Genomic DNA, 14718 nt, shown 5'->3' on the forward strand with positions numbered 1-14718 from the left:
CGATTCGTACTACCAAGAAATGGCACTGTTAACGGCAAAAATAATTATGATGTTTATAGAAGCATTCACGTTGTCACTGCAAAATTATGTTAAAGTTAGTGCAAACTTAGCTTAGACGGACTCTACTTAAAGTACATTATTCTATCTTTTTTTCTATTTGCCTCTCTCTCTTCTCTCTTGCGTGTTCAAGCCGTAAATAAGTATAGTAAATAGGCAAACGAAGTAAAGAAGTAGGTAAGTACAGTCGCCATCATCATGTACCTGATTTGTAATAAACGGTTGCGTTGCATACCTTGATGAGACGTTTTAACTGAGGCAGGCCGAAGGGGGAAGAATACGAGAGGCTACTGGTTTAAACTTATTCCGCCGCGAAAGTCAGTCGTATCCAAAACGATTTCATATTAAATATATAGATGTGCAGTTGAGTTTGACTATGAGTAATGCACCTCCGTGGACCAATGTCATGCCATTCACTATAGTTTGACATGACTTTGACAATTGACTTGCTTTAATAAATAAGATTCAAAGAGTATTTTCATAACGTTCCGTATCATGGATTTCATAAATCATCTTTTAATAATGACAAGAATGTTCTGTAAAATAAATAGCAACAGTGCATCCCAGTCTACAAATCTGCACAAGGACAATGAAATTAAACATAAACAGAAGAATAATAAAAAGAAAAAGCGTAATAGTGACGATTTGAACCACTGCAGATCAAGTTCTGCCGCCGACGACATAGTTGGAGAGTCCAATTCTGGTGACGCTCATCCAAACATATCCTTTAAAGATTTTAATGTGCCATTGGATGCCATCAGTCTGGAACAGAAGCCAGCTAAGAAAATTGAAGAAGCTTTCCATAAGCCATATCAGTTTTGGTGTACTCAGCCTGTACCTAAAATTGATGAAAATATTGTTTCTAACGAACCTATCCTGTGGCTTAATGTGGAACCATCAGATTTAACAGAAATCAGCTTACCTGATGGCTTTAAATGGGATACCTTAAATTTAAACGAGCCTTTGGTCTTGAAGGAGTTGTACATACTGCTAAATGAAAATTATGTGGAAGATGATGACTGTATGTTCCGCTTTAACTACCAGATGGATTTCCTCAAGTGGGTTCTCCAGCCCCCTGGATATAGACAGGATTTACACTGTGGCATGCGTTCAGTCAAGTCTGGAAGGTTAGTGGGCTTCATTTCAGCTGTCCCTGCCCAATTAAGGATTTATGATCAAGAACAAACTGCTGTTGAAATTAACTTCTTTTGCGTACACAAAAAACTCCGTTCTAGAAGGTTAGCCCCATTTTTGATGAAAGAGACGTATAGGAGAGTTAGATTGAGTCAGATATATCTAGCTGTTTACACGGCTGGTATCGTGTTACCTAAACCAATTGGTGCATGCAGCTATTGGCTTAGATCCCTCAACCCTAAAAAACTGATTGATGTTAAATTTACTCAACTGCCAAGAAACATGACCATGAAAAAAACTCTCACACTTTATAAACTCCCAGATTTGCCTAAGACGTCAGGTTTTCGGAAACTAGAACCACAAGATTGTGATAAAGCATTTCTATTGTTAAAAAACTATTTGAGTAAGTTTGACTTGGCTCCTATCTTTAATGAGGATGATTTTGAACATTGGTTTACGCCACAGACAGATATTATTGACAGCTTTGTTGTGGAAGCATCAGATGGATCTATCACAGACTTTGTCAGCTATTATACACTGCCATTTACTATGGTAGCTCAACATCCAGTACACGATACAATCAAAGCCGCTTACGCATTTTATAATGTGTCAACGAAAACCCCGTGGATAGATTTAATGCATGATGCGTTGGTAACTGCAAAGAACTCAGGGTTTGATATCTTCTACGCGTTGGACCTGATGGACAATAAGGAGTTTTTGGAACCACTGAAATTTCGCTCAGGTAATGGTAACTTGCAGTACTATCTGTATAACTGGCGGTGTCCTAGCATGACATCAGATAAAATTGGTTTAGTCCTACAATAACGAAATTATTGATTTGTTTTTTGTCGTATATTCACAACATGTTTGTTTATAAGGTTTGTTGGAAATTGTTATTTATTTAATCAGCCTATCCTTTCAAAATTATTCTGCCCATCACGCATATCAATTTAATTTGTAATAAGTTTCCAAGTGTTACGCATGGTGGAGCACTTATTCTAATAAAATTATTAATTATTGAAGTAGTTTTAGATAAATTTTATAATACACTAAAAGGTGAATTCCAAAATGAATAAATATTTGGGGACAATCTTACACAGATAAACCTAGCCCCAAACTAAGCAAAGCTTGTAGTATGGCCACGATATGCATACTTATATAGATAAATGCATACTTACTAAGATACATATAACCCAATCCATAGCTGAGGCGCAAATATTCGTGATGAACACACAAATAAATGCGCTTACCTGGAATCGAGCCCGCGATTCGTAGGCAGGGTACCTACCGAGTAGGCTAGGAGCTCGTCATTGCAGGTATTGTATGTATATTTGTATAACTCGTCTTGTTTGTGCTCACTCCAGTCCATTCAGGCTTCCTGTCACGTGTTCACAAACAAGCTAGTTAATTTGAAGCCAAATCAATACACCTGAAGCTCTAATCGATGTGTATAGGCAATCAGCGATATACAGGATGATTCATGAGACGTGAGCAGGACTAATCCTGTACACTCAGTAACTGATAATTGATCGATCACCGTCGTATTTAGGCGAAACAACCACAGTTTTTCCTATTTTTTTACTAGTTAGGCTAGTTTAATTCTCTACAATCATGGTCACCCTACAAGACCTAATCTAACCTAATCGCTGAACTAAAAACTCTTTAACCGTAATGACAGCGTTATGATTACGAAGAAAATAACTGTCAAACTTGAGTGAGATACGCGTTTTCAAAAGTAACCAGCCGTGATGACAGTGATGACATTAAATTTGACACAGAGTATCGGTAGTTTAGTATTGTAATTTTAGGGTGACCATGCATGTCGTAAATAAATCAATAACTTTTTTTTTCAACATTACTAAAAAATTAACGTTAATCTCACTAATACTGATACGAAACAGTTGCTTATAATTTACGAAATGCCCAGTGTTAGTCCTGCTCACGTCTCCTGAATCACCCTGTATACAAGTTTAGCACTAGCTTAGTTTATTGAAAATCTTCAAATAGTCTAAGAGGCTTTAAAAGTAAGTACCTACATATTTAGATTTAAATTTTTAGATTATAATATATATCACACAGTTATATTATAGTTTTATTATATTATGGAGATATATCATTAGATCATTATAGCATTTACAGCTATCAATACAAAGCGTGTAGAATATTTATTTTATATGCAACTTAAGTAGTTTCGTTTTTGATTTATAATCAATGATTCAAAAATAAGTAGAAAATAAGCTTTTATCGTTTTTGTGTTTTTAATTAGTAATTTTTTTCTGATATTACTTGTAAGTGCACATTTAACAGAAAATAGTGAGGCATAAAGGTGTGTGGGTTACTGTCGTTGCTGCATTGTTATTGTGGACTCGTTTTATGAAAGACATTGTCGAGCTGCAACTCATCTAAATGTTACCTTACCCTTAAATTAGTAACAGGACACACTGGACATTACCATTGCCCGCATTTTTGTTTTTTTCATAAATCATTTGCACTATTGAGCTTCAACGAGGCTTAGGGCTCATTTAGACGATGCGAGAACTCGTATGCGAGTTTCATTACATTGCGGTGATTTAGCGCCAAATTAAGGGCATAAGGTGGCCACTTAAAATTAAAGTTGTATCTACACACTTATTTTTTTTAGGTTTGGCAATTTTTTGATACTTCTACTCAGAATCACGAGCTCTTTCGGTACTTATACGAGGAAAAAGTGTCCCAAAACTTTCATACATATTTCGTTCCTTGCATTCCGTTACCGTCATAAAAACTCTATGAAAAATAGTAACGGAATGGGAATAAAAATCTTGGGACACTTTTATTCTCCTGTTAGGATCGTAGGGTCCTATCGGGAGAGCTCGTAATTTCTAAGTAGAAATATATAAAATTTACCAAATATAAAAAAGTGTTATAGTGTAGGTACAGTCGACGTCAAAGATTATGTTTACATTTTTCTCCTTATTACAAATGAGTAAGGTGCAAATGTGTAAACATAATTATCTTTGACGTCGACTGTACAACTTTTAAAGCGACGACTTTATGAGTGTTCGTTTAAAAATTAAGTCTAAGAACTTTAGGAGTTGAATGCGACTTATAGTCTCACAAAAAAGAGTAGAGATTAAAAAGTGGCAATAGGTACTATAGTGTCCCTTTCAAATCAATCTAAGAAAACGGGACGACATTACAGTATTGCCACTTTTTAATTTCTACTCTTTTTTGTCAGACTATAAGTCGCAATCAACTCCTAGAGTTCTTAGACTAGGTACAAATTAAGTGAGCCAGATTTCACTAACAATTGTTTGCTTCTGATACCAACTCTAATCCCAGGAAATAATTATCCAAAAACAAATTAACAAAGTTCGTTCACCTTCCAGAATCTTTGCGGATTTAAACTTACAATACAATGAGATTCCATTTCCCTTTTGTACACCAATTTTAAGGCACATAAAATATGTTAAGAAAACTTTCGTCTCTTTTTGGTTAAGTGAAGTAGAAAGGGATGGGGTGCATTATTGTTCCTAGGCTAGTAGGAGGGCTTTTAATTAATCGTTTGTAATCAAATCAACAAGGGTTTGGCCGTTTAATATAAATTGAGAACAGATAGTGTTGTGCCTCGGGGATCGCGCAACAATGCTGCTTTCAAAAGATCGTATCTCATAAGAAATTTATTGTGGCTTTTGACCTTTTGAAGGATAGAATGAACTACCGGAATATAGTACAGTCAAAGTATTATAGTATAATCAAAGACCCCCACTAACAGTTTTTTATCTAAAGATTACCTCTCAGAATACTATTGGATTGGCACACTAGAAGGTATCGTTGCGTTGCGTTGCGAGGTAAAATACGAAAATACAACCGCACAATTGCTGCTATCCGGGAAGACAGGCGTTATTACCTACGTATTTCCTGTCTTATGCAGTACATAGATTATATCCAGTAATACTTAGGGCAAAGACATATGTAACTTCGTATAAGACGAATAAAGTCTAAGGAAAAAACGTGCCTCGGAATTCAAGTAAAAGTCATTCTCGAATAGATGCCGCACACACCTTTAGCCTATCCTCGGCTAGATGGCGTGACGACACCGTTTCATATTTAACAATTTTAACACATAGATATCAGTGAATGAACATGGATCAAAATGATATAAAAATAATAAAATCATTTATCCATATATATACATTTTTTGATAAATTTATACGTTTTCATTTTGAGTTTTAGTCGTGTGTCGATAGATGGCAGTAAATTTACAGTGACTACAAAATTTACAATGACAGGACCCCTCTATACTATCTATTCTTTTTGCTTAGGGCATACTGAAAATTCCTGGAACTGGGCACTTAGAAAAAAGAAGTCGTCTCATATATCAAAATCCAGAAACTTTCAGTATGGTCTACCTATAGATAAGAGATGTGCAGAGAAATAAGATCTAGCCTAAAGTAAACTCCTTTAACTGCCCAATTCTCGCTCATTATTTGTAGGTAATCGAACCAGCAGGTATCAAGGGAATTTTAAGCGAACATAACATAAGTACCTATTACGTTGGAAAAATTTTACTTTTCATGGGACCAATTTTTCACACCATTTGAGAAGTGTCATTGTTAGATAACAGATGTGTCCCATAGGCGCTAGAGCGGCGTTGGCGACATGGACAGAGCAAATCTGCAGCATCACGCAGGATAGAGATATATGACGTGCCACAATAGTTAGTTTTAGTAAAACACTATTGTTTGATCAAATAGGATTTACATTGTAAAGATAAATCTTAGATCAGTAACTTAAATTCCAGTTTGTAAAGTTTCCTTTTAGTTCTTCATAAACACGATAACGAAATATAACGTTGTAACAAAAACGAAATTATAGTTACAATGTGTTTAAGGGGCTTAGTAAAAAACGACGCTGTTACCTACTGTTTACAATTTAAGTACCAGACATTTCCCTCGTGCGATCGTTAAAGAAGTCCGGGTTCGGAAACCGCTCCAAGTGTCTAGGAAATCTTTTTGAAAACCTCCGACCGGCATTTATTTAATAAATATAAAGTACCTGTTCTTATTTCTAATGAGCGCTTACCATGATTCAATTTGTTATCATTAATTTTTCTTCTATTGAAAATGCGAGCGAAGTGTCTACGTTTCGGACTTAGGCAAACATGCGTTCGTATTCCCTGTTTTGTATGCGCTGTTCTCCTTTTTCTTATTCAGTTTTTGGAATATTTTAAATGTTGAAGCCAATAAAGTTTAGGAGGTCTGCAGCTCTTCACTCTACAGCTCAAGTTGCCTCTAGTAAACGTAGCTACGTTATTAATTAAATTTAAAATATTCTTATACAAACAAAAATATCTGTCGTAAGTTTCATTGATGAAAAGAAAATCTCGAAACCATCGTCGTTTTAACATAAAAATGTAGGCCCTATATTTCATAATAGACGGACCCAACCAGCTCATTACTGCAACAAGTAAGCAGAATAATGGCTCCAGAAAAACTCTCAATGATACTCCAACTTTTAAAGATGCCTCGGAGTTTAATCGTGCATAAGTGTCGGGAGTGTCGCCGAGAGCGCTCTGCGCGCAAATTGCGGGCATGTTTGGTGTCTGAGAGCTGTTATGGGCAACTTCAGAGCGTATGATATTTTCCCCCTTTTTTCCTTTTTTGCTAAGCTTCTGAATACTAAAGTTGTGCCCACAATTATGTTTATTTTTATTCTTGATGGTGCATTTTTATGAAAAAACCCCTAATTTAAAATGTATGAAGAATTATTGGAAAGAGGAGACATTGTATACATAGAAGGATGTTTTGATATTGATTTTATATGACTGCCTTGAATGGAGAAAAAAACTGTAATTATGATTAGCACAGTAGGTAAAGCATAATAGATATTATTATATTATATAGTTAGTTATAAATGTAGACATAACAATTTTTTTCATGTAACGTTCTCATCACAGTTCCCAAAAAAATCATAAAGATTATTGACAGTAATTTGATTGCCTGTGTAATCTTGATAAAATTTTATTTTATTCTCCTGCCTACCAGAGGTACTTTTTTTGGAATATCTTTTTGAAATATTCAGAAAACATTTCTTAGGGTTAGAGATGTCTAGGAAAAATGCAGAAAAAAATCTCCCGTTTTTCCTACTAGTTTTTCCTTACGTCCTTTACAAAGGACATCAGTGCCCAATTAAGTTGTCCTGTGCAAAGGACATAACACTTTGATGACCATTAAAAGTAAAAAAACTGAGGTACCTATTATAAAGAATAATAATACGAAAAATTTAGAAACAAATCAACGTTATATTAAAAATGTAAAATTTTAAAAAACGAGGCACATTTCTTTGAGATCCTCCTCCTGCCTACATTCTTCCTTTGGAAGGGACATAAGAAATAAAAAAATGCTGTGGAGTATTTCTCAATGGTAACCCTAATGCATTCCTTGTAACTCATTATACAACTGTCAAAGTTTATAGAACAAAATAGAAATGTCAATGTCAAGCTGTCATTTTTCAAAAATGGCGACGGCAAGTGGACGCGCTGGCCTGCGCCCGTGCAAAGGTAAGTCTAATCGTGATTAATCTCGTTTTTTAATAACAATTATCTCGTAAGACGTGTAATTTATCGATAATTAAATGATGTATTTACGTATTAGACAGTTATTTTCTTTAACTATTCAAAATATTTTGTGATACCATGTTGAAATGTCGGTCGGGACGGGAAGGACGATCCTATGTTTCTCCCATCAGAAATGGTAAGAACGGCCAGTACAGACTGAGTTACTCAGTATTCAGACTGAGTCTGGATACTGGCCGTTCTTACCATTTCTGATGGGAGAAACATAGGGTCGTCGTCTGAATCATCTCCCGAGAAGTCAAATTCTGAGTCATTTAGGACGTCCTCGATATCTATGTCTGCTAACGCTGAATACAACGGTCAATAAATAAAAAATATACCCTCCTTTGTTAATGTCCTGTGCAAAGTACATATATAGTCTCAATTTCTTAAACTCAATTGCCTACATTTGTACTCTGCAAAGGACATACATACATTTCAACATGGTATCACAAAATATTTTGAATAGTTAAAGAAAATAACTGTCTAATACGTAAATATATCATTTAATTATCGATAAATTATACGTCTTACGAGATAATTGTTATTAAAAAACGAGATTAATCACGATTAGACTTACCTTTGCGCGGGCGCAGGCCGGCGCGTCCACTTGCCGTCGCCATTTTTGAAAAATGACAGCCTGACATTGACATTTCTATTTTTTTCTATAAACTTTGACAGTTGTATAATGAGTTACAAGGAATGCATTAGGGTTACCATTGAGAAATACTCCACAGCATTTTTTTATTTCTTATGTCCTTTCCAAAGGAAGGATGTAGGCAGGAGGTTAAGTAACTTTTAGATTCTAGCAACAAACTTTAACCACTAACTGCAACGTATAACTTAATTTTATATTAAAGGAAAAAAAATAAAAATGTACGCTTCGTTTTTTTTAACTATTCAAAACTTGGAAAATCGTTCGCAGACATATCCGCTTGTTTAAAAACGTATAACTTACAGCTTTGCAGTGAATCGCACATAACTATTTGAACTGCTTTAGTTCCATAACAAGATATGGGGCATTATCTATGAAAAGGGACCTTATTGTCGATGGCGCTTACGCCGCCGCCGCACAGCGTCGCGCGGCATTGTATTTATATCGGAGCATCGTTAATAATGGCGTAAGCGCCATCGACAATAAGGTCCCTTTTCATAGATAACATCACATACATATATGTATTTTTACTCACTTTGTATTGTAAAAAAAAAGAAGTCGTTAAGTAAGTTATTATTAAGTCATTAAGAGTTCTTCAATTAGTTGCATGCAGTAATATTTCCTACAAGTCATAGTTTAAATGAAAGATAGGAAGAAACCTACAATAACGACCAATTTTAAATAATAAGTATAATAACTTTACTAGCTAACTTAGCTAAACGTCTACGGATGCGAAAATATTTCCCATAACTGCGCATTTCCAACAGTGTTCAAGCCCTCTTGAGTCTCCAAACGGACATGTGGAGACTGCGGATCATAAGCAAAGGCTTTGAGGGTTAAGTAGCTCTTAGGCTGACTTCACGCCTAATTAGGTCCCGGCCCTTGCGTCGTCTTAAAGGGCCTCGTTAGTTCAACTAGCGGCTCGGTTGAATTGTAGTGGCTTTTTATTTAACTTCGTTTACAAAGTAATCTACCAATTATATCGCTGACGAGAACACGAACTTTCGATTAATTAAATGAAATATTTAAGCAAAATTAACGAAATCTACAGCAATCCATACTAATATTATAAATGCGAAAGTGTGTCTCTCTGTCTGTCTGTCTGTTACCTCTTCACGCTTAAACCGCTGAACCGATTTAGGTGAAATTTGGCATAGAGATATTTTGAGTCACTGGGAAGGACATAGGAAAGTTTTTATGTCGGGAATCATCCCTAAAGAGAGTGACAAGGGGTGTGGAATTAAGAGAGTTAATGAATTGCCTGATCACTGATTGAAACTTATGCTCAAATTGAATGATTGCTTTTACACTTTATTCAGGTGCTAACTATGCTTACACTAGCTGCTGTTACTGATTCCACTCAGATGAAGTCGCGGGCAAAGGTTAGTCTATGTATAAAATCACCACAAAAGTTACTTTACCTCTATATGCCTAATGCCGCGCCACGATGTGACCCGACCGGATGGTACAAGTTCGATCGGTTAAGAGCGCTCTTACAAGAAAAGTCGAAATAATGCAAAATTGATGATACTAGTTGACGAAATTCAGGACTTTGCGCTCATTATTAGAAACAATGAGTACTTGTTCCAGTAAAAGCGTCTTCTTATCTTTATAAATATCGTTGTAAATATTAGAAAAAGGACTTATTAAATTAGTAATGATTTTTTTTCTGATGGTCGTTTCCGAAAAACCCCGTGAAGCACTGAATGGCGAGCTCTTATTTGGAAATGTTGAGAATTTTACTCTGCTAAACCTGGCTATTTTGTATTACTAATACCCTGTACTTTAGGCATATCAAACTATATTTTTCCTACATACCTTTGAGAAAGAGAAAATCAAAGTAAAACGAACTCGATTTTCTCTCCGAAACAAGTGTCAATTCCTACGAAAATCTACTTAATATCGAAGTCATTTTCATACTCAAGCAATCTGCAACGTTTGCTTATACTGTTGGTATACATTAGTGTTTATGAAATTCTACTATAATTTTTTGGCAATTTTTTGAAAACCACTCTATATTACCGATGACGCGCGCTGCGCCAGCTCAGTGCCGCGGCAGAGCTTGTAGAGGCAGGACGTGTGTCGGTCGGCTCCGCACATTTTCAACGGCGACGACGAGGTTTTTATCATTGTGTGCGGTGGGCGCCGTGTAAAACGCTATACTGTGTGCGTGTAAACCGCAACGAGAGACTTTGATCCTAGCACTGTTTTTATAGTATTATAATTTATAATGGTACAGTTTAATAAACTACCGGACAGGATTAAAAATATTTGAAACGACCTGACATTCTATATGTATTTATTTGACTCAAGATAGTACTCAGGGTCTGATGATGGAGCCGGAAGGTGGTCACCGGTACCAATCAACCATGCAACTAAACCACTTCGTGTTTGGGCTCGTTTGATTCGGCTCAACAAGATCTTTGACTTAAGATAGTACTCAGGGTCTGATGATGGAGCCGGAAGGTGGTCACCAGTACCAATCAACAATGCAACTAAACCACTTCGTGTTTGGGCTCGTTTGATTCGTCTCAACAAGATCTTTGGCACAAGATAATACTCAGGGTCTGATGATGGAGCCGGAAGGTGGTCACCGGTACCAATCAACCATGCAACTAAACCACTTCGTGTTTAGGCTCGTTTGATTCGTCTCAACAAGATCTTTGACACAAGATAGTACTCAGGGTCTGATGATGGAGCCGGCAGGTGGTCACCGGTACCAATCAACCATGCCACTAAACCACTTCGTGTTTAGGCTCGTTTTATTCGTTTCTATAAGATCTTTGACACAAGATAGTACTCAGGGTCTGATGTTGGAGCCGGAAGGTGGTCACCGGTACTAATCAACCATGCAACTAAACCACTTCGTGTTTAGGCTCGTTTGATTCGTCTCAACAAGACCTTGGTCACAAGATAGTACTCAGGGTCTGATGATGGAGCTGGACTGTGGCCACGGGTACCAGTCTACCATGTAACTGAACCACTTCGTGTTTGGGCTCGTTTGATTTGTCGCAACAAGATCTTTGACACAAGGTAGTACTGAGGGTATGATGATGGATCCGGAAGGTGGTCACCGGTACCAATCAACCATGCAACTACACCACTTCGTGTTTGGCTTCGTTCGATTCGTCGCAACAAGATCTTTGACACAAGTTAGTACTCAGGGTCTGATGATGGAGCTGGACTGTGGCCACGGGTACCAGTCTACCATGTAACTGAACCACTTCGTGTTTGGGCTCGTTTGATTCGTCGCAATAAGATGTTTGACACAAGATACTACTCAGGGTCTGATGATGGAGCTGATGATGATAGACAGGTACCCGTCGCCACCTTCGCGCTCCATCATCAGACCCTGAGTACTACCTTGTGTCAAAGATCTTGTTGAGATGAATAAAACGTGCCTAAACACGAAGTGGTTTAGTTGCATGGTTGATTGGTACCGGTGACCACCTTCCGGCTCCAACATCAGACCCTGAGTACTATCTTGTGTCAAAGATCTTATAGAAACGAATAAAACGAGCCTAAACACGAAGTGGTTTAGTGGCATGGTTGATCGGTACCGGTGACCACCTGCCGGCTCCATCATCAGACCCTGAGTACTATCTTGTGTCAAAGATCTTGTTGAGACGAATCAAACGAGCCTAAACACGAAGTGGTTTAGTTGCATGGTTGATTGGTACCGGTGACCACCTTCCGGCTCCATCATCAGACCCTGAGTATTATCTTGTGCCAAAGATCTTGTTGAGACGAATCAAACGAGCCCAAACACGAAGTTGTTTAGTTACATGATAGACTGGTACCCGTGGCCACCTTCCAGCTCCATCATCAGACCCTGTGTATCTTCAGTGTCAAAGATCTTGTTGAGACGAATCAAACGAGCCTAATCATGTTACTACATGGTTGATTGGTATCCGTGACCACCTTAATCATCATCAGATCCTCAGTACCAGTTCGTTTTTAAACCCTCGTTGATACAAACTTTACAACCTATAGGTACCAAATGCAATGACGAAACATGTAAATAAGCGAGTAGGTACCTATAATTTCTTTCGAGTAATATACCTTCATAAGTACGAGTATGGGGCTATTCATAAATTACGTCGTTTCAAATGGGAGGAGTGGGGGGGGGGGGTCTGGACATCGGATGATGGTAACATGACGTAGGAGGAAACAGATTCATCCGAAGCTTGATTTTTGGATGATTTGAGGGGGGGGGGGGGTCAAAAATCGTCAAAAATAGATGACGTAATTTATGAACAGCCCCTATGTACATTTGCACTGCATTTAGTATTTTCGTACTTACCAAATAACAGTTTTAGAACTTAAAAGTTAAGTACAGTTAGTGTTGTTATGTTATGGTTGATTTCAATATGCTTCGCGAAGGATCAAGAATGTTTAATCCATCATTGTAGTGCGAGTGTGGTAGAAGGGATCGGCATACTGAGCTCGCACGGCCTGCCGCAGCGCGTAAAATACCTAAACTCGCTCAACGCCGAAATGTAATAGCGCTCTTAATCCGTGTACTTAATTCATCTCTTTTTTGTATTAGCTGTGTAAAATGTGTGTAATCAATTTTTCGGTTTATTTTATGTTTCTTTACTTATTTTTTTGTCTGTTACCTTCCGTGATTATTTCTCACTTGATGGTCTAATCGGAAGATCAGCGCTGGAAGTCGCCAGCAACATGCTGAGATGGGACCATTTCGTGACACTTTATTTTTCACTATGTTCTTTCAATGTATGTCTGTTGTCTGTGTGTTTACGAATAAAAAACTATTCTATTCTATTCTATTCTATTCTATTCTATATGTAAACCCATCCTCATTTCAGTAGGTATTGTACGAGACGGACACGATACAGCTATCAATATCCATCGTATCAAAAGAGCGTCTCAGTGCATAATGTATTGCGATGCTCCTCATTAGTCCTCCCCTGAAATGGAATAAAATAAAATTCAAGGGCCTTATTCCGCGAGGCAGTATAGTAGGTACTTTTTTTTGTTGTTTCGATGTACGAATTTTTGTTATAGCTTAAATAGAGCAGTGTGTGTACATTTTAACTGTATATTTTATAATTTATAACTAACGGTTGATTTTGATGTTAATGCTGGCTAAGCTAGTCGGATATAGATAAGTCGGAGAGAGATATAGTGTAAATTAATGCTTTTCGGATGTAAAACCATAAAAAACCTTAGGCAAGTCCTTACGAGTATCAAGCAACTAATGTGTAGGGAAAGGTTTTTCCAAATCACATCATAATGAGTATTAAGAACCTAAATAACATCGAGGGAATAAATCACTTATTTATTCCAGTTTATAATATTTCGGCTTTAATTATTATAAAATATATTTGCACTTGCAGAATATTTTGTGAACTACAATGTCTCTCAACGGTAACTAAAGAAATACTACGCCCTCCAGAATAAGGAATCTCGGTCCTTTTCATGGGCCGGGTCCCTCTAATTGGTCCCATTGAGCCCTGCGTCACGTGACCCGCAGTATTTCTCTATTTACTTTAAGACGTCTTTCGTTGCAGGCGGTATTTGTAGCAACTTGGTGACCAAAGACGGAATACAAAATTACATACGGTGATATATCAATACATTGTTATCGTTGAAACCTTTTCAAGCTAAACCGTGTTATCAATTGTTAAAACTAGTTTTCTCAACTGCCTTGATAAAAATTACTTTTAACAAAATATTCTAAAACTCATTTCTTACAATTAGTTTTGTATGAAAAAATAGATTGGATATACAAAACATTTTTGAATAGATATAAAGAAATCCTTTAAAGATACATTTTCTTGAAAGGAAACTAATGAACAAAGTTAGACTGCTTATCCCTTCGAGTGGCATTGTCCTCCTCGAGGTCTCTACGGTAAGTGGCAGTGGCCGCGAGACGGACAGACATAATAAGCCCGTTGAGTGGCGCAGCCATTTTGGAAAAATATACGTCAAGTGGCGGGGCCTCAACGGGTGATCATCGCGAATTTGGCGCGTGTTAGAAATATGACCGTTTCCCAAAAAAAAATGTATGAATGATATATATAAACTATATATCACTGAATTCAGCATAAAATGGGTTATTTGATTGTATATCAATGAATTCTATTCTATTTATGTGAATTATGCTAGACTTGTTCTAGTCTCATATTACCATTTTTTTTCTACTTTCATGTAAAAATACGTATAATTACGAAATAAAACAATTGATTGTAAAAAAAGCAGTCTTTATGACAAAACAATACATTTAACACGATTCACACAGTTTATTTCACTT

At 36.9% G+C, this 14718-nt stretch overlaps 1 protein-coding gene across 1 annotated transcript; it reads left to right on the forward strand.

Moving 5' to 3' along the window:
- The first annotated feature begins 570 nt into the window (after window positions 1–570).
- On the forward strand, window positions 571–2020 carry LOC134794613 (glycylpeptide N-tetradecanoyltransferase-like). Its single transcript, XM_063766415.1, has one exon. It carries the CDS (start codon window positions 580–582, stop codon window positions 2014–2016), a length of 1437 nt encoding a protein of 478 aa, XP_063622485.1. The 5' UTR covers window positions 571–579; the 3' UTR covers window positions 2017–2020.
- The last annotated feature ends 12698 nt before the right edge of the window (window positions 2021–14718 follow it).

This window comes from Cydia splendana, chromosome 10, assembly GCF_910591565.1.
Source record: "Cydia splendana chromosome 10, ilCydSple1.2, whole genome shotgun sequence".
Classification (NCBI taxonomy): Eukaryota; Metazoa; Arthropoda; class Insecta; order Lepidoptera; family Tortricidae; genus Cydia; species Cydia splendana.